This window comes from Staurois parvus, unplaced genomic scaffold, assembly GCF_062004578.1.
Source record: "Staurois parvus isolate SC_StPar_1 unplaced genomic scaffold, SC_StPar_1.0 ptg000362l, whole genome shotgun sequence".
In the NCBI taxonomy this organism is placed as follows: Eukaryota; Metazoa; Chordata; class Amphibia; order Anura; family Ranidae; genus Staurois; species Staurois parvus.
Window position 1 is genome coordinate 5,958,102 of NW_028318158.1, and position 20,086 is coordinate 5,978,187.

Consider the following 20,086-nt stretch of genomic DNA (forward strand, 5'->3'; position numbering starts at 1 on the left):
ACATTTTTGTTGAGTTTAAGTACGAATGAAAGTTCAATACATGAGCTACTTGATTTTTTAAATTTGTGATGGTAGAAACAACTTGGAAATACTCGATTTCAAAAAAGGAAAGACCGCAAATTGTAGGGGGCTATTGGAGGGCTTTTAAGTTTGCTGTGGCCAGAGGCAAAGCTGTGGTATTGAGTCTATAAAACTGTAGGCGTTGAAGAGTGTTGTCACCCTCTTTGTTATGTACAACCATAGAACACTGCAGATAATATGTGCTCCACTTTACAAACCTTATGGCAGATAAAACATATCAGATATGCGCTTCATGTACTTAGCTATATGGCTGGAGTTACCTTAATCATTGCACTGCATGATAATATTAATAGAAAACATTTACCGGAGGCATGCAAGTGACATTTTAATGTCTTCCATCCAGATACAATTTTAGTTCCCATAGCATACAAATGGTTGTTTTACCAGCACATACCTGCAGGGCGGCGCTGCGTAGTTCTAGGCATGTTGCAATTTTCCCAATGATTTTCTGTGAATAAATAAAATGAAAAAGGTCAATGGACTATTCTATGGTTACAGTAGCAATGGACAGTAAGTAGCCATTGAATAAAACAGTGAAAAAGGCTGAGTGATGCATAAGCTCCAGCCAAAAGGGACTCCAACATTTTCAGGAGGAAATGTGCTGTGGGTGAGCAAAGGAGGAAAGAAAAGAGTGTGGGGAGATTGAGGGGGCTCTGGTTGGTAAGATTATAATGATAATATTAATACCGCCACCATCATCATCCAATGTTTGGCCTTCTCCTGCTTCCTCTATCGCGGTGTAAGAACGCATGCTCCTGTGATATCCCTCTAAGAGGACGGCTCCATGACTCCAGCACTCACAAGATGTCCTCAGTCTTTCGGGTTGAATGACTTAGATGCCACTGAACCCAGGAGACTGAGGACATCTAGTGGTAAAAAAGAAAACCGCAGATACAGGGTCAGAGAGAAGATAAATATTGCAGACAAAATGGCTTTGTTTACAAAACAAAAATTATAAAGTAAAAGTAATGTAGGTGGATCAAAAAGTGCAGGCAAAACGAACCAAAATGTCCTGACCTACAACGGTGTGTAAAAACACACTGTTCTTTTACAGATACGGGGTTTACATTCATTCTTAATCACTTGCCGACTGCAGATAGCCAAATGACAGCTAAACTGCGGCCAACCAGTTCTGGGGAAAAAAAAACAAAACAAAAAAAACACCCCACATGGCGGCGAGTACATACCACCAAAAGAAAGCTCGATTTGTGTGAAAAAAAATTATATCAATTTCAGGGTGCAGTGTTGCATGACCGTGCAAGAGCACCAAGCGATTTCTCTGCGACTGCAGTTTTAAAAAGGAGCAGGAACCTGTCAAGTGAATGGGCTCCCGTGTCGTTGCAAATGTGGGCTGTATGGAACACACAAGTGTGAACCAAGTCTTAGAGTTAATATTGCAGTGTTTATCTTGGGAGTCATTTTTTATATGAGTAAATGGTTAGAACTTCTGCCTGGCAGTACTCGGGTCGCCGGTTCAAATCCCAACCACGACACCACCTGTCTGGAGTTTGCATGTTCGCCCTGTGCCTGCGTGGGTTTCCTCCATGTACTCCGATTTCCTCCCATACTCCAAAGACATGCTGGTAGGTTAATTGGATCCTGTCTAAATTGTCCCTAGTATGTGTATGTATGAATGTGAGTTAGGGACCTTAGATTGTACACCCCTTGAGGGTTAGGGACTGATGTGAATGTACAATATATATGTAAATCGCTGCGTAAATTGACGGCGCTATATAAAGTACCTGAAATAAATAAATATATGACTTTTGTACATATTGTGAAAAAAAAGAATAGCCACAAGAGGGAGCTCTCAGTGGGTCAGCACAATAACTCTCACTCAAAAGCTTTTGAGATCAGGCATCAGCCACATGGACAGCATGGCTTTCAAAGAGTCAATCCAACTTCTTTTGGAGTCTGCTATGAGGAAGGAGTGAAGGAGGCCATCACAGATCTTAATATCTTTTTGGGCGTATGTTTGCCAGATTTCTGGTGAGTGCATAGGGATGAAGGTTCCACAGAAGAGGTGTCACCGCTGGATTGTTCTCACTGATTTTCTAACAGTCAATGGACTTTATTATTTACTAGTCACTTTGCACTTTTTGACCCTTAGATGGCTGCATTAGTTTTATTTTTTTAGGCTCTCATCTGTTTTCATCTGGTGATCCTGCCAGTAAGTCTGTTCAACAGAAAAGCTCCCTTGTAGTTAGAGGGACGGGACAAACTATTAAAACACTGGCAGTGGTGTTTAAAATATTCACCTTTTATGTAAAATCTTTATCCCAAAAGGATAAAACATTTTGCTGTAAAATGATTATAAAATATTCGCTGGAGTTTGGTTTCAAATTGTTAGTTTATCTAAATCTGCTAATACATATAACACTCCCTGTGCTCCTTCATACAGAGTGGGAACAGGAGATATGTTACTGGCCAGATCACCAGGTGAAAACAGAGGTGAAAAGCCTAAATAAAACTATTGCAGTCACCCCATCTAATGATTGTTAAGCTGCAATATAGTACATTTTTGGTTTTGGATTGAATACCGCTTTACATAGGACACCATTTGTTTGGACCATCTTTGATACATAGGGTTGGCACATTTCTCTTTTTGCTCTTCTTTGGGAGTAATGGTTGACGACCATATTGTTTGGACCATCGTCATGTAATTAGTGATTTGTTTGTATTTAGGTGTATGCTATCTTCTTGTTGGTGGTCTTCCCATGGGCTGGCAGGACAGACTCCCCCATTTGTTCTCTTGTTTACCTACAAAGGGCACACCTATTTGAGCTCCTACTAGAAAAGTGACCAACTAGGTCTATAATTGGATGTAAGGTCCTAATGAAGTGGGTCACCCCACGAAACACGTCAACCTACAGTTAACGATCTGAGGACTTCTATAGTTCTTTTATTCATTTACGTGGAAGACAAGTGGTAGAGATGACGTCCTATTTGAAATGATATGTTTAACTGGAAGTTTTTTTTTTCAATTGTTGTAATAAAGAGATGTAAATTCTTTCAATACATTTGTTGTGCACATACTTGACCACTGAGAGGGGTATTTAAAGTCCCATCACATGTACCTCTTTTTAGTTTTGTTTAATGTCTACATACACTTGCTACAGTAACAGTTGCACATAATGGCTCTAGAACAGCTTACTGATCAGGAGATCAGAAAAACCTTCACTATGTGTGTCAGAACAGTTTTGTAGTCTTCATCACGATGTGACAGAGTGACAACACAAAAGCACAATTGTCAGACAGTTGTCACCCCATACAGAAAGTGCCTGAACATAAAAGGCGTACGTCAGGATTACCGAGTATTTAAGAAGACTGAAACAACTTTTCAAAGTACATTATATTAAAGATTATATCAGATTTTACGGATTGGGTTTGGAGCCATAATAAAGCTCAACTCCAGCCTTCCCTTCAGTCTTGCAGTTGTATAGAATCCTCTCCTGTACTAAAACGGCTTACTCATTTCACTGCACACAGTTTCTCAGTGTGATTTAGAGGTAGCAGCAAGTCAGAAAGAGCCCACCTCATATCCTGGGTGGATGACATCGAACATCATCTGGCTCTTTCCCCATCAGCCTTGATTTTCCCTGATTCCCCCCCCCCTTTCATCTTTTGGATTTCAGTTCTGTCATGTAGGCTCATATGTGGGCGATACAACAGCTACCCAGTTTCAGTATGCAAAAGCACCCTGCCAGCCCCTTCCACCAGCCATGATCTGCCTTCATTGCACAGTGAAACACAGAGACCCAGTGATTACCTCACTGGGTCTAACATAAGGTATGTAAAAAAATGAACAGGTTTTATTACATTAAATTAGCATGATAATTCTGGAACCAAAGAATGCAAAATATAAGCAGATTAAACTTAATGTTTAAGATTTGTTCCCTGTAAGTAAAAAATAAATATTTTTGCTGAAAAAAAACAAACAAAAACAAAGAAATCTGAACAGCAGTGCCCATACTTCTGCAGACAGAATTTAGAATATAAACATGCAAAAATGCTGTCAGGAGAAACAGAAAGATTGGTGCAAGCGCAAGAAAGTGTTTTCCAGCCATCTACAAGGCTAGCCTCACAAATCCTCCAGATGCAGCAATTAGTCTGCAAGAGAGAGATCTGTACATATATAGTCCTATATAGCGGCAGACATATACTGGACGGCAGTTCATAAACTAGCTGTCATTTCCCCATTTAAACTGGGCGCGACTGCTTCACAGCACAGCTATGAATAATGCTCACTGGTGCCTTGCCAAGCTGGGATCTGCTTTCCATATTACATTCTACCAAACCCTTCCAACTCTCCAAATCCCTGAAAGGCCATAAAGGCCGAGCACTCATGTGGTGTTTCCAGTACGAGCCGACAGCGATGTGACTGAAGTTCAGGAGAACTGTGAAAAAAGGGCCTATTCAGAACATGGGGGTCACTGGAAGAGACCGGGATCCCCAACACCGCTCATTACAGAGGAATCGCCAAAATACCTTCACTTGCCTACAGGGCACCCCAGAATCAATATAGTGAATGCTACAAAACGGAGAGGGAGGGGTGTGCTCTTTTCAGCAGGATGGGTCAGTACTGAAGATGCATGTGCAAACTACAGCATAAACCAGGGTGGATAAAAATAAATGATAAAAAAAACAACAAAAAAAAAACAAAAACGGATTTTTTTGATTTAAATCGGATTTTTTAAAATAAAATGCTTTTTGAGGAAAATATATTACCATCCAAAGGTTATTCCATCATGAAATAAAGATTAGTTTTTTAATTATGTAAAATAAGGCTGTATATGTTTCATTTTTTTGGTAAATAAATTCCATGAATCCATTCACAATGTCATGCTCTTCCAGAGGTTTTTGTAAGATTATTGGGCAGTTTCTCTGCCTACAAGATATTATCACAGATGGTCGGTTTACTTTTGCAGTTCTCAAAACTGAATTTGACTCAGCGGAGATCACATGCCTCTTCTTCACAGCAAAAATGTTATAACATGAACAGAGTTAAGAGAAAGACCTTCATCCTAACTTCTACAAACCTATGAATACAGAATCAACCCCTTCAGTGCTAAGTTTCAAGAAGTTCAGTGAATAGAATAGAAACAATATTTTTCTGATTGTTTGGAGTGGAATAGATCTGCACAAGAAGAAAGTGAAACTAAGTGTGAGGAGGAGGAAGGGGCTGACAGTCTAAGTTTCTTAAAATATATATATTTTGTTTAGCCAAATTAGTTAACAAACATGGATGTTTAAGCAAATAACATATGCTGGAATGTTATTGTTTCAGTTGAATAAATCTATTTAAATTATTATTAAGGTAATGATTATTTTTCTCCTTCCTAAGTACAACAGAAAAGTTGTCCAAATATGAATGATTAACCTATTAAACTGGGGATAAAAAAACGAATATGAAAAGTTGTTATTCTAAAAATCTTCATCTACTTGCATATTAAAGTTATACCAGCAAGAATTAGTCTTTATGTAGAAAACTAGGATTTAAATCAAGCCTTACTGACTAGTGATTTAAATCAGTTTGATTTAAATCAAATCCACCCTGGCATAAACCAATCCTGAACAGAAAAAGAACCTAATAGGACTTTAGAGATAGCACACCAATTATATAAAAACATTTTTATTTTACATTTTATTAAAAACTGGTTATTAGTACAAACAAATATTGTTATTGCTTTTAAAAGTACCTCAATCACATATTATGCCAGCAGTTAAAATCATATCCTAAACTGATCTTAGGGAACTTCTCATAGAATCATCTCCGATGCATTTCAGTGGGCAAGGCTGCTTCCTCAGGGAGATCTGGCATATGTCTCAGCTATAAAAAGCTCATGTGACAAGTGGTTTGTTCCCATACCTAAAGGAGCCGCCATCACCAGACGGACCAGGGGATGTGATCATTTTAAAAAATTGTAGATTCAATAAGCAGCCTTCCAAGATGGTCTTAGGGCTCCACCATTAACTTCCAGTATTTAGAAAATTTTTTTGGGAGTGACAGATCTCCAAAGCCTCGCTGATAAAACCAGCCACTTCATTATCCCCTGACATTTTTCTCAGAGGATATGCTGGGACCCCAGGACCATCTAGAATTGCTGAAATACTCCCATCGTTTTCGGCTATAATTTTTCTTTTAAGATGCGCATTCCTGATTTCTCCTATGTCATTGACTGAATCTAGTTTTTTGAATGATCAAGTCCCCTAGTCCATGTGGGGGTGGCAGCTCCTTAAGTCTGGGAACAAACCACATGTCACGTGAGCTTTTTACAGCAGAGACATATGCCAGATCTCCCTAAAGAAGTGGGCCTTGTCCTACGAAACACGTCAGATTATTCTGTGAAAATTTCCAGAAGTTTAATTTAGGATGAGATTGTTGACTGCTGGCATAATATGTGTTCGTCATTGCCTTTAAGAGTACCTCAATGTTTGTTTGTACTATAAGCAGTTTTTAATAATTTGTACAATAAAGTTTTTATACAATTGGTGTGCTGCCTCTAAAGTCCTTTTAAGTTCTTTTTCTGTTAGGGATTGGTTTATGCTTCAGTGTCTTATAATAGAGGATGTGGTACCAGTAAAACCCTTGAACAAGCTGAAACCACTCTGAGGAGTCTCTTTCCCGGTTCTTTAGTATATCGCATGTGCAAACTACCTGTGATTTGTGGAAAGGTGTAAAAGGTAAAATCTGGGATTTTTTGAAAGGTGTTAAAAAAAAAAAGAAAAATTTAACTCTTACAGTGGGATCCCCCTGACAGGCAAGGGTTAAATGCTTGTTAGACCAAGGGTAGAGGACTACTTATCCCTATTGCCAACTCGTCTAGTGCTCTCTTCTCTCTGGGTTGTGTGAGTGGGTCCACACAATCCTCACATATAGTGCAGGACCTCTTGTCCTGCACTGAATAGAAAAAAAAAAAAAAAAGGCTTCGAGGGACTGTCACAGCAAGCAGGAAGCCTGCTAGAATGAGGGATAGGTATTGTCCTCACTCAGCCTGTGACTGATCAGTGAAATTAGAAGCAAAAGACTTAGGAGGAGGAGAGAGAATAGTGACAGCTGACCTCATATCAGCATGCTCCTTGTTAATGCAACCGATTAGCTTCCTGTGCTACTTCTCCCTCTCCCAGTCTGGGCTCTGCTGTACAAGTACTGCAAAGGGCTATTACCAGGTCAAATTGAGGTGCTTACACTGCTGGTATTTACCAAAGCAAAATGTACATTTGTCTTATATCTGCCTACAGTTTAGCTTTAAGTTAACATAGAAGTATGAGCTCTCCCCTCCCCCCCCCCCCCACCCCAATTATACCTACCTAGGTGGATGCAGCATAGGTCCAATGCTGCATCTGTCCCCCACTTGCTCTAAGTGAGAAGTCAGCGATCACATGACCACTGAGTTCTCACAGCTGCTCTGAGCAGAGCCAGTCTCTGCTGTCTGCTCTGCCCCCCCCCCCCCCCGAATCATTGGCGCACTGGGTTGTGGAGTGGGAGGGAGCGGCTGGCTCAGGCTCTCAAAAGATCGCTGAGAGGCTGAGCCAGGTACCGATCTTTCCCCAGCCTGAGTGACATCAGCAGCTGAAAATGGGTCACAGAAGTGCAGAACAAAACTGCATTCCTGTGATCCACAGGAGACATACAGACAAAAGAGGTTTGGCTCCTTTCTCCTTTAGGAATCTCAAGCTTTAACATGCAATAAAATTGCAGTTCTAAATCTTTTTTTTTTTCACTCTGCAGCTTTTATTCAGCAAATACCTAATGATCCCGCAGTGAAGGTCCTTGTGAGAGTACTTCCTCTTATAGGGTGACAACACTCCATCCTAATTTCTCCTACATTGTCACCCTGTCACTAGGCTTCCAATAAAGATTGCAATTGGCAGAACACATTATGTAGCCAGTATCAGCATTTCTCAGAGTGGTTTTCCTGACTGACAGTTATGCAACCATCCCTGGAGATAGAAAGTGGCTACAAAAAGGCTGAGGGAGATCAGCAGCACTGAGATAAAACAAAAGATGACCTTTTTTTTTTTTTTTTTTTTAAAATAAAAAGTAAATTTTAGACGTTTAGATAAACTGTGCATTAGCAAATGAAAATGTCATCCATCCAAAACCATCCAATTGTAGACTTAACAAAAAAAAAGTGCAATTCCTTTTAGGATGCAAGTCAAGGCAGGAGTGGGGGGAAAAAAAAAAAAAAAAAATCAAAGACCTTATTCATGTGAGGCATTATGCATTTGTGCCCCATGTGATGGCTGTGTTTTCCTGCACAGGGATGCACAGTTACGCAAATAGCCCCATTATCCTCTCTCCAGATAGGTGCTGGTCCGGTTCACAGCCGTGAAGAACTGAAAATAGAAAAAGTGGATGACCGCACACTACCACAAGGGAGGAGATCCAGAAGCTTTATTGTAGCAATCCAAGGATAAAAACCAACGTAGCCCCACAAAGACAAGAGCAAACGTTGACGCGTTTCAGGCTGAAAAGTGCGTCAGCTTAAAAAGCGGCAATGTTTCCTTCTTTTTGTGGGGCTGAGTTTTTTTTGCTGTTCGTAGATCATTTACCACCTGCCTCCTTCAATTTTTCAATTAAAGGATGTTGGGCGATGTTGGGGGAGGGGACCAACAAGGTCACCCACTAAGAAAATTTTCAGACGAATTTCAACCGGCGTATGGCCAGTTAAAGCTGAAGTGAGTTTGGCAATTTTTACATAGTAACATTGGTCCAGCTTGGACTACAGCGATTTTCCAGCTTCCAAGAATATACCACCAGTACTACAGTAATCTCCTCTAGCTTCCGGGTTCTGGGCTGAGCAGCTGCCCTGCCTCTTCCTGAACACAGGAAGTGGCTCGCATTGCTTTCCCAACTGATGCAAAGTGTTCTGATTGCACAAGATGGAGAGCTAGAATGGTGACGTCATGATCTCTATCTTGACCAATCAGAGAACACTTTGCACTCATTGAGAAAATGCAAAGCATTCTCTAAAGGCCTAGCAACCTCTTGTGTTAGTAAGCAGCAGAGCAGCCGCTCAGCCTGGTAACCAGAAGCTATCGGCAGTCACTCCAGTAGCACTGTCTACTACAGAGATGTCCAGCTTCCACAGGGACCTCACAGGTATGGCTCCTACACTTACATTGGTCTAGACTGGAAAATCACCATACCTAAACTGCAGTCTTAAAGAAACCTTTGTGATATGGCAACTACACTTACATTGGTCTAAACTGGAAAATCACCATATCTAAACTGCAGCTTTAAAAGAAACCTTTGTGGGAACGTTTCCTTATCTTTACGCAACTACAGCTCTGACCTTATTCTTCAAATATTCAGCTAATCCATTATGTCAATTTACCGTTCTGTATTCTATAATAAATGTTCTAGACCCTTTCCTAAACCCCACACACTGTGCAGGTGCTGGTCCTGGTCTGGATGGATGACAAACTGAACTCCTCCAAGCTCTGCTACAGACTCACCCAGAGCCCAGCGAGGCCTTCACAGGCCATCCAGGACTTCACTATTGATGTCTCTTTCCTGTTGCAGCTCATTTAGGGGGCTGACATAATCTTTCAAGAATGTTCAATTTTCTTCTTACTTCAAAATCCGACATGAAAAGTGACTAAATGAGATGCAGATTTTAAGCCTAGATGTATTAGTAATGTCTTGGCCAGGAAAGCTCCATTCTTTCCCCAGCTTCCACAACTGCAGTACCTAGTTATACATAGCAGTCCACGCCTGAAAGGTCAGGAGACCTTCCCCTGGAGACCCAACAGGAAGTCTTTGACCCGCAGGGCAATGAAAGGCTGATTTAAGCCACTGGAATCTGAGGGAGGACCACTTCATTCAAAAAAGGATTACATTCTTAAAGTGAATGAGTTTCTTATTTGCTCCCTTTGGTCTGCTAACTACACATATGAAATGGTCATCTCTGTTTGTGATATCACCCTAGGACAGGAAGTGTGTAAAGTTAGCCATTAGATTGTTGAACAAACCTTCGTATGAATATTTGTAAGAAAATTCCTTGTACATTTGATGACTGGATGGACGTCGTTCAAAAATACTTCAGTTTTTTTTTATTTATTAATCTATTTTTATTGCTTTTAAAGATTGGAGCAAAAAATTTAATTTTCTTTTTAACAATTGATTTTTGAATTCAGGTAATTTTTTGACTGAAAACCACATACACTTTTAGAAATTTGTTCAAGAAAAAAACATCTATCCTGCTCCTTCAAAATTACTTGTCGCTGTGGTTGAAAATGAACTTTAGTCAGCAAATTAAATCCTGCTTGATCACTTCAGGCCAGCCCCTTTTGCAGGTATAGTCATGTAAAACATTAATAAGTGCCTATACTAGGGATGCACCGAAAATCCGCCAGCCGAAACATTTTGGCCAAAATAGCCCTATAGGTTTCCCATTAGGAAAAAGTAAGCCAATACAGGTGGCTATAAATCGCAGCCCTCAGGCATTTGGCTGCTACCAGATGTTCATTGGACGGTGCGACTGACATTCGGTTCTGCTCTGCCCTGTTCTCACTTGAGCTGTGGGTCTCGCTGCACCATCCTCCTTCAGGGGGGAGGCGCAGCTGAGCAGTGAGGATATCTTGGCTTTATGTTGCGCATGCCCAGTGGTAGTGGCCACGCTGCCAGGAGACTGCTTACAGCACATGTAAGGGGCTAGCTCTGGGAGAGCAGCCTGCGTCTCTCAATGGGACCTACATACATTATATGATATAGGTGAGAAAGAATATCAGCTGGAGATCTTTCCAACTGCATTAGGGCTCTTACACACGGGCGGTCCGTTTTTCATCTGTCCGTTTACGGTCTGTGTTATCCACTTTCCAACAACTTTAATTGGTCCAGTTCTATCCTGAAAGGAGATGCTCACCGCACGGGGCCCAGAAAACAGTATATAGTGTAGTATATAACTTTACAAGTGTGCATAATAGGATTCCAAGTAGAGAATAAAAACATTAAGTATGCCACATACCACGCGTTTCGTACACACACACACACACGTACCCCTGAGGACGTGCATGTGCAGGAAATGTGTTGGGTGGAGCCTATGTGCTGCTACCAGGTACGCGCTTCCGAACAGCGGCCATCTTGGTATGTGGCATACTTAATGTTTTTATTGTTCTCCACGTGGAATACTTAAGTACACTTTTAAAATAAAACACTACACTATATACCATTTCCCAGGTTCCATGCGGTGAGCATCTCCTTTCAGGCGAAAACTAGACCATTAGAGTTGTCGGAGAGTGGATAACACAGACCCCTTGTTACATTTGCTACCTAACAAGTACCCCTCTGGCGAGTACATAGTGGTGGCGGATTGCACATGGGACTGCAGAGCATTGTGTGGGACTGAACAGGATTTGCTGCGATTGCTACTATCACACCACCGATTCATACTGGAAGGATTTTTTTGTTTATTATATTGGTTGCACTGAGATACATGTACGTTCAATTTACATATATTTTTTGTCACGAGATTGCTTTATTATTCACTTCATATGTCTTTATGCACTGCACCATACATACACAAATTTTTTTTTTTTTTATTAAAAATTGTCCATTTAAATTTCGGTTTTCGGACAATTGCATCCTGAATTTTCGGTTTCGGCACCAGAATTTTCATTTTGGTGAACTACCAGTGTATACTGTTAACATCCAGTAATACACGGTCTCACCCTGCTCTGCACATGCTCAGTTGCTCTCTATTTTTAGAGCACTGGGCTGAAGTTATAGATTTACTGCTGCTCTGGGGCTCTGAGCTTCAGCAAAATGGTGGCCTCCACCAAGAAGGAACAGGAACAATGCTGGAGGCAATTTACAGAACATGCTAATTTTGGTAGCATAATTATTTTTTAACAAGTTGTTGTGGGTAAAGTTCCGTTTTAAAGTAGAACTACAGGTAAGTTTTGTTTGCTTTTTTTTACATTTTGGATAGAGTAAGGGAGTATTATAATGTCAGGTTTTTTTTTTTGGTCATCTGTGTACAATTGGGGAGATTTCCTTTCTATCCAGTAGTAACAGGATTCCAGCGACGGAGGAGCAAAGAATAGGTACATAAATGTGGGTGGGGGGGAAGGGAGATTTATATTAAAGCAAGGCTTGACAAATCGGCTTTGAATCTAGGAGCCAGCTAAAAACACAATACGATTTGCCGTGCAACAATCACAGCAAAACTGCACCATGTTCAGGTGCCATTAAAAATAAAATGGTACCTGAACCTGCGTTTTGCGATTGCAGCGATTCTGCTGCAACCCCAAAACACCCAGGTGTGAATGGATCCGCCCTTGTTAACACATGCGATTCTGGATGCATTTTCAAACTCACAGATTCGTATGACAGGCTAGGTATTATGTGTTCCTATTGAGGTGATGCACACAGATGCGATCCACACACATTGCGCTGTAAGTGCAATTACGAAAAGGGTTTGTGCGTTCCAGACTTGCAAGTGATAGAGTAGAGTGGCATGAGTATATGTGTTCACTAGCTTCAACAGAATGTTAAGGAAAAGTTCCCTTTTTGAGCTTTAAAGAACAGGTTTCCTTTAAGGCTGCCCATACACAATTAAATATCACATTTGTTTCAAATCTGAATGGAATTTTTATTCCCATTTAGTAGTTTTTTCCATGGTATTTCTCACACACACACACACACACACGCACACGCACACGCACACACGTTGGCTGTTCAACTACAACACAAACTCTGCAACATGACAGATGACAACTGAATGTTTTCCACCTAGCTCGTCCTTTTCATCCAAAAATCTGATGGCATCTACAAGCAAAGCTGAGATTTTACCTTGTGATCGTCTGTGAAGTCAGAGGAATTGGCTGGGGACTGAACTTCCTTCTGTAACTGCCTCGCCAATCTGCAACAAAATTAATCAAATTAAGAAAACGTGCAAAAAAGGACCATCAGGAATTGTGTAACACATTGCTTAAAATATCTGTGCTGTAATACAGGATTTTTTTTTTTCTGTACAGCTTGTCCAGTACTTGAGCACTGATCAGCTGCTTCAACAGCACAAGGGGATAAAGAATTAAAGGGCAAGGTCACCTGTAAAAAGTTGCAGGACTCCCAGATCAGCAGGGGATCCACACTACCCTGCTGGCCAGAGCAGAGCGGTCAGATGACAGGTCTGTGTCTGCTCAGTTTTTGCAGAGAGGACACAGACCGAGTCTGCTCTGCGGGCAGCCAGGAGTTAATGACTCAATTGTCCATTTATACCAGACTACCATCTAATCCAATCCGCCTAGATAGAAGGGGACAGATTCCTCTTTTTAGCGGACTGAATTGGAAGTAGGTGGGTGTAAACGGATTATTTCATAGCAGCTCCTCATTTTAAAAAAGGACATCCTGCTTGTTATAATTAGTGCTTGGGAAAAACACACACACCTCAAACTTATTTCCTGATAAACTGGCCAGAAGGGAATTTACCCTGCGGTGAACTTTTAAAGCCACACAGGGAAGTGCTGACATGATATTAATTTGCACTTACCTAGGTGCTCAGCAGAGGAAAAAAAAAAAAAACCTTACAGCTAGAGCAGGGATCTCCAAACTTTTTAAACAAAAGGGCCATTTTAGTTTCCTTCAGACTTTATGGGGGGAGGAAAACCGTTCCCCACCATTAGGGTCGGTGGGAGGAAAACCGTGCCCCACCATTAGGGTCGGTGGGAGGAAAACCGTGCCCCACCATCAGGGTCGGTAAGAAAAAAAAAAAAAAATAGTGCCCCATCGTTTGTGTCAGTGGGAGGAACAGTGCACCAATGACCAGATAAGGCAATCAAAGGGCCTCTAGACTACTGAGCTAAAGGATAGTTTAGCAAAAAAAAAAAAAAAAAAATGTTTTTAGAGCCCCTTGCTTCTAAAGCCCTTTACACACAATGAGAATATCGAATGATCATCTGTTTTTTTTGCATGCTAGTCTCATATCAGAAGTGAAGGGGTTACTAACATTCTGAAAAATTTTGTACAGCAAAGAAAAATTGGAAGTGATGTAATGTATGTTCGGATGCAAACTGTACTGATTAAACAAAAATCATATGATATGGTACCATGAGAATTTTCATGCCTTTCCCTTTGAATAATTTCAGACAAAAGCTGTGTACCAACGATCAGATTGTCATATGATAGCTTCAAAGCAGTATTTTTTGTACGATTTTCTGATAGTGTGTACTAGGTTTAAATGTGGCCACACACTATATAGTCTGATTGTACAATTTCCTTTAGATCTATAAACAACTATGTAGTGCAAGGCCTGCCTGATTGGTTACAAGTTGAATGCACTGTTCAGGTGTGTCCTCCTATAGTTTTGGTAAATTTAAAGAAGATTGTAGTATATGGCCAGCATTAAGTATACAGTATGTAAACACTCACGTTTCAAAACAACCCATTCAGTTTAAAATTGAAATTAAATGCAAAACATTTGAATATAAAACAAAAATATACACCCCCCACCCCACTTTTTTTTTTTTAATAAGTGATCACATAGCCATTCACTGGGTAGATCAGAGGGTATGTGTGGGGCGTGTCAGGACAAGTCTGATCATTGAAGGAGACCAGACTGAGTTCCCGGCATAGCTAGAGAACTGACCACGCTGTGCCATCCTGCCTAGTGTGGTCAGTTTTTAATAGGAAAGCAGAGGGACTGGCAGGTACACCAGGGATTTCACACAAAAGAACCAATACAAAAAGGAACAGGATACGGTTTCATACAAGTACATGGTACAGCAGGCACATCTCAGGAATAAGAAATGTTGGGTTTACATATTCTTTAAAGCTGAACTAAAAGTTCTGCTGTAACAAAACAGTAAGCAGGCAGGTTTTTATTGCAGAAGAAATATGCAATAAAATGACCTGTCTGCTCAACATCTTCTCTGGCGTTGTAAACTGAGATGCGCATGCACAGCTCAGCTTACAGCGCCAGGCCTACCTCAGTTTGCTGGGATGAGTGGCTCCTGAGCATGTGCAGCAGTGAGGACACCCAACTTATTGGCCAAAGACCGGCACACAGAAAGATGTCAGTGCCAGCAAAGGACCATTAGAAGTGTGATTAACCCCTTTGGTTCCACTTTATTGCAAACCTATCCCAACTATGAGACATAATGCAGACTAAGCTGCTAGGTTCAAACAGATCAGAGCAGCTGCCATTATTACCATTTTGAATTTGGTGCAGACACACACTGGAAGTCTTCACCTACTACTGCTGCTGTTTCACCTTTAGGCTCGGGTTCACACTAGCCAACCCCAAATTTGTGTGATTTACTGTGCAACTTAGAGGAGTATGACTTTGATGCGACTTTACACTCTATGGATCAAAGTCGCACCACAGTAGTGTAGGCACCTTTTCTAAGTTGCACCGATTTCAACAGGTGCCATTGGGGAGGAGAAAAAAAAAAAAAAAAAAAAAAAAAAAAAAAGGGCTGCAACTTGCCATGCAACTTTGATGTCAAGTCACATGACAAGTTGCACAAGTGTGAATGGAGGCTTACATAAGAAAAGGGCAGCCTCCAGATAAGACAGCTCTCTTAGTTTGTGCAAAGACAGACTAGTGGTCAGTGTATCCGTGAGTAGTTTCCTACCCCATCAAAAAGGCACCAGGAAACTGAAGAAAACTCTTGACGGGATCAGATCTGGCAGACAGAGCCAGGACAGGATCAGAAGACCTCTTCTAAGAGATGGGTTAGGTCTGCAAAAATTGCTAGTTTGAAGAGTCAAAAATTAAAAAAGGTACCTTTTCAGAAAAAAATGGTAATGTGTACCAACTCCAAATATCCTGGCCACCCTTCTGAACCCCATGGGGTTCAGATTAGAGGTCCCTACACAGCAATGCACAGCCCCAGAGTGAGCGTCAATCAGAATGCTTGCAATGGAAAGCACTCATTGGTCAGCGCGGCCATATGACTATGCTGGTCAGCGAGTAGCGCTTCTTGGCCAACGAGTAGGGCTTCTTTCTTCTTGATCAGCTTACCAGAAGAAGCATCAGCTGCGCTTTTTATTGGGTAGCATGGTCATGTGACTGGGCCGATCAGTGATCTCTTGCCATTGTGAGCCTTATGATAGATACACTCCAGGGCTGTGTATTGCGGGGATCACTACACCGGCAGCATGGGGCATCACAGGCATTCATAAGGGGGTTTAGGATGGTTGAAGTTAGTTCACACTCTCTTTTGTGAAAAAGTGAACTTACCCTTTAGGATTTTGTTAAAGCTGAATTCTGGGAGAAGCAAATATGTCTAAAGTACAAGAGTCATATGTATAGTTTCTGGAATCTTGGCGAGCTCTGTGCATTTCTTCCAGTTCTGTGCAGTCTGCCAGAGCTTCCTGTAATAAAGACTGTTCACTGCCCTCTCTCCTTGTGCAAGATGACTGGTCTCGTCTCCTCCCCTTCTGTAGTTTTCTGCAGGCAGCCTGTAGTGGGTGAAGCCTGCTAGGTCCCCCCCAACAGCTCTGCTCCCTGCACAGGTTACTGTCATCACTGCATTTACAAGTAGTTTAGCACACATCAAGTGTATTTATATTGTTTGTGGCTATTGTGCAATATATTTGATTGAAGGTTTATGTGCCCAGAATTCAGCTTTAAAAACGACTGAACAAAACCTGGGAAAAATATATTTATATACAAATATACACACCTATATTAAATAAAAAAAAATTATATATTGCAGCTTAGTAGTCAGATGGTGGCTGCATTAGTATTTTTAGGCTGTTTTTTTTTTTTTTTTTTTTACCTGGTGATCTGACAAGTAGCACAATTTATTTATTAGGGTGCCTCTTCTCTGGCTGAAGGAGCACAGCAGCCAGCAAAATTGTCAGTGTGTGTGTGGGGGGGAGGTAGTGTTAAATGTGCTATAAGATTTAAATACATGAACACAATAAAGCAAAACTCCAGCTCAAAAAACTTTATAAATCAGTTACAGCAAACAGCCCCCCACCTTTTTTTTGGAATAAAGGTTTTACATAAATAAAAGCTGATCATTTAAGCACCCCAGTGAGTGGTAAATGGTTTGTCTCAATGCTCTAACTGCTATATCTGCAGGACAGCTTGTTTTTGGACAAAAAATAAAAAAACCTCAACAACCACATTCTCACTGGTCAGATATCCAGATAAAAATAGAAGTAAGCTTGAAAAAAGAAAACTAGTGCAGCCATCACATCTAAGAATTGGTAAGTTGCAATACAAGTTCTCTTTTATTACAGCAGTATTAAACACAAAAGCAAATATTTTTTGTGCAGTCGGTCCAAATCCAGACCTTGAATTTCACAGAAAGATCCTGGAAACCTGGAAGGGCTGTGGAAGTCCGGAGCAGCTGGGAACAGTGACAGTTTGTGGCTGAAAGGCATGAACAGGGCCATTTGTATGAGAGAAGAATGCTGCTTTAAGTGTGATTCAGAAGTCGCACAGTGGCTGCTTACTGGGAAGTTCTTTTCATTTATTTACAAAAGCCGGGCAGACATCTGTGTGTGGATTTCATCTCTTATTCACATCCTGCTTAAAGTCTCCACCCAAAAACAGCCAGAGACTTTGGGTGGGAAGCCGAGCAAATAATCCTTTCACTGACCGGCTGTGGTTGACATCCAGCCTGAGAACAACGGCAGAGAGTGTGGTGTGGATGGAGGAACAGCCCTGCTCTGCTATGTGACCAGCTTCTGTTTACTTCTAGTGACTGGGCACATGGCTGTCAGGAATCAGAGCACACACAACCACCAACTACAATGGACTGCAAGACTCCAATATGGAAGATGAATGCAAATCAAGAAAGTCAGAAATGTCAGAAGTCCTCAGTGCTGGAACACCATGAATTGCACAGGAACACTCCGCATTCCTCTGCGATTCACATGCAATGCGATTTGAGCCCATTCATATTAAATAGGCTGAATCGTACCGGAATTTAACACAGCAACCAGATTGCATATTACCATGTGATCCATGGCAGGCAAATGCACGGCATATCTGACCTGCATTTGGGGGGGGGTCATTAACTTAACATGGATTGATTGCAGTGCATTTTGAATGTGGTGAGGGAAATGCACATGGAATGCTGGTTTCCTGCACCATGTTCTGGTGTGAACTGGCCCTAAATACCATCTTTGTACCTGTAGAATTTCTTTCAAATAATTTAGTTCACCCAACCCATTCAAAGAAGTCTTCATCAACTATGGGCAGCACAGTGGTTAAGTGGCTAGCACTTCCGCCTGGCAGTACTAGGGTCGCCGGTTTGAATCCCAACCACGGCACCACCTGCCTGGAGTTTGCATGCTCTCCCTGTACTCCGGTTTCCTTCCACATTCCAAAGACATGCTGGTAGGTTAATTGGCTCCTGTCAAATTGGCCCTAGTATGTGTATGTATGAATGTGAGTTAGGGACCTTAGATTGTACACCCCTTGAGGGTTAGGGACTGATGTGAATGTACAATATATGTAAAGCACTGCGTAAATTGATGGCGCTATATAAGTACTTTTAATAAATAATCAACTCAACTACGTTTGAACAACTTTGCATTTGTGTGCCATGTCCATGTTCTACTTGTGGATTAACTTTGACAAGTGCATGCACAAAGCACTATTTACGAATTTTCTTGGACGGGAGTGAATTCAAAGATTAGAAAGGAGATTGTTCCCATTTGATTGGATAAAAATGTTCCATCCCTGTCCAATTTTTATTTATTTGCTTTTTTTCGTACATTGGTCGAAACTGATCATCAAATCTTTCCAAACAAAAAGTTTCCGATTCAGGTCCACCTGTAGGTTTTTTTCTTTAGGCAGTCCTGAGCGGACCCTCCATTCACCCATACTGACCGGTGGGTGTAAAAAGACTTGTCCTTGACTCCCGCCTACCTCTAATTCGATCAGGGCTGTGAGAAGAGAAAAATAAAACCACACCACACACAGAAGGGTATATGTCCTCCTCCATCTAGGAAGATTGGATCAGAGGGCAGTTTGGTGTAAATGGACATTGGAGTCCATTTACTCCGGTCGGTCCATAGAGCAGAGCTAGCCTGGTCCATGTCCACACTGAACAAACTGAGCAGACACAGACCTGTCATCTACCTGCTCTGCTCAGCAGGGGAACAGGGGACATATTTCCTGCTGATGTAATGGTGTCTGTCCCATGTGAAAGGGGCTCAGCTCTTTAGGGATGTCACAAGTCCTCCTCAGCCTTTTCCTGGTTTCTGTCTAAACCAGCCCTAGTATGTATGTATGTATGTAAGCGATAGGAACCTCAAGACTGCTAGCTCCTTGAGAGAAGGACTGATGTGAATGTACAATATATGTAAAGCACTGAGTAAATTTTTGGCGTTAAAGAAATACCTGCATGTACAACTCACCATAGTCAATACTGTCAGTATCAATGAGATTGAGAATTGTGTCCGAAGAGAACTTCAGTGGTAATTGTAATGGTAACATGTATTGAGCCCTCACAAAGCTGTATGGAAGGGCAAGGACGCCATGTTCAGATTCACACAACAGTTTGTAACACAAGTTGGTGAATAGCAGTAATGGTATTCCTTCTCTTCACCCCCCTCCACCCCCAGGAGGGCTCTGGTGCAACACACAAACTGTTAACCGATGCCAAGACCTCCTTATTGGACACACAGACCTCTCCATTACCCTTGAGCAATCCAGAAAACAAACAGATACGCAGTTGTAAATAGCTCAGCTGAAGAAAAAAAAAAAAAAATGGCCGGAACGGGAAGTGACATCGCTATGGTCCTCCAAGAGTATAATGATGTGTGGCGGCCATCTTTCCTTCACTCATCTCTATGCCCAGCGCTGGGATTGATGGTTTCTCAGGTAAGGCTGAACTACCAAGTGGCAGCAGCGGCCGGTGGTGAGGGGCAGGTTTTTCCCCCCCCCCCATTGTGGCTGAAACGTGTCAGTCACTGAAGTTTCGGTGCATCACCAATATTTTTATTATTTAATTTTGAGCAGAATGGATGGCCTCAAGTTTGAGATAGTACTGGGAGACTTTATCCCCTAAGATGTTAAAGTGTAGAGTTGCT

The 20,086-nt window shown here is 41.4% G+C and overlaps 1 protein-coding gene across 1 annotated transcript in view; it reads right to left on the reverse strand.

Annotated features, from left to right (window-relative positions):
• AIDA (axin interactor, dorsalization associated) overlaps window positions 1–20,086 on the reverse strand; it is a 47,414-nt gene that overhangs the window by 22,933 nt on the left and 4,395 nt on the right. Inside the window, exons 2-3 of the mRNA XM_089685052.1 lie at window positions 12,881–12,950; window positions 476–529 (exon numbers count right to left, since the gene is read on the reverse strand). Coding sequence (XP_089541178.1) covers window positions 476–529; window positions 12,881–12,950 — 124 coding nt within the window. The remainder of the gene's footprint in view (window positions 1–475; window positions 530–12,880; window positions 12,951–20,086) is intronic.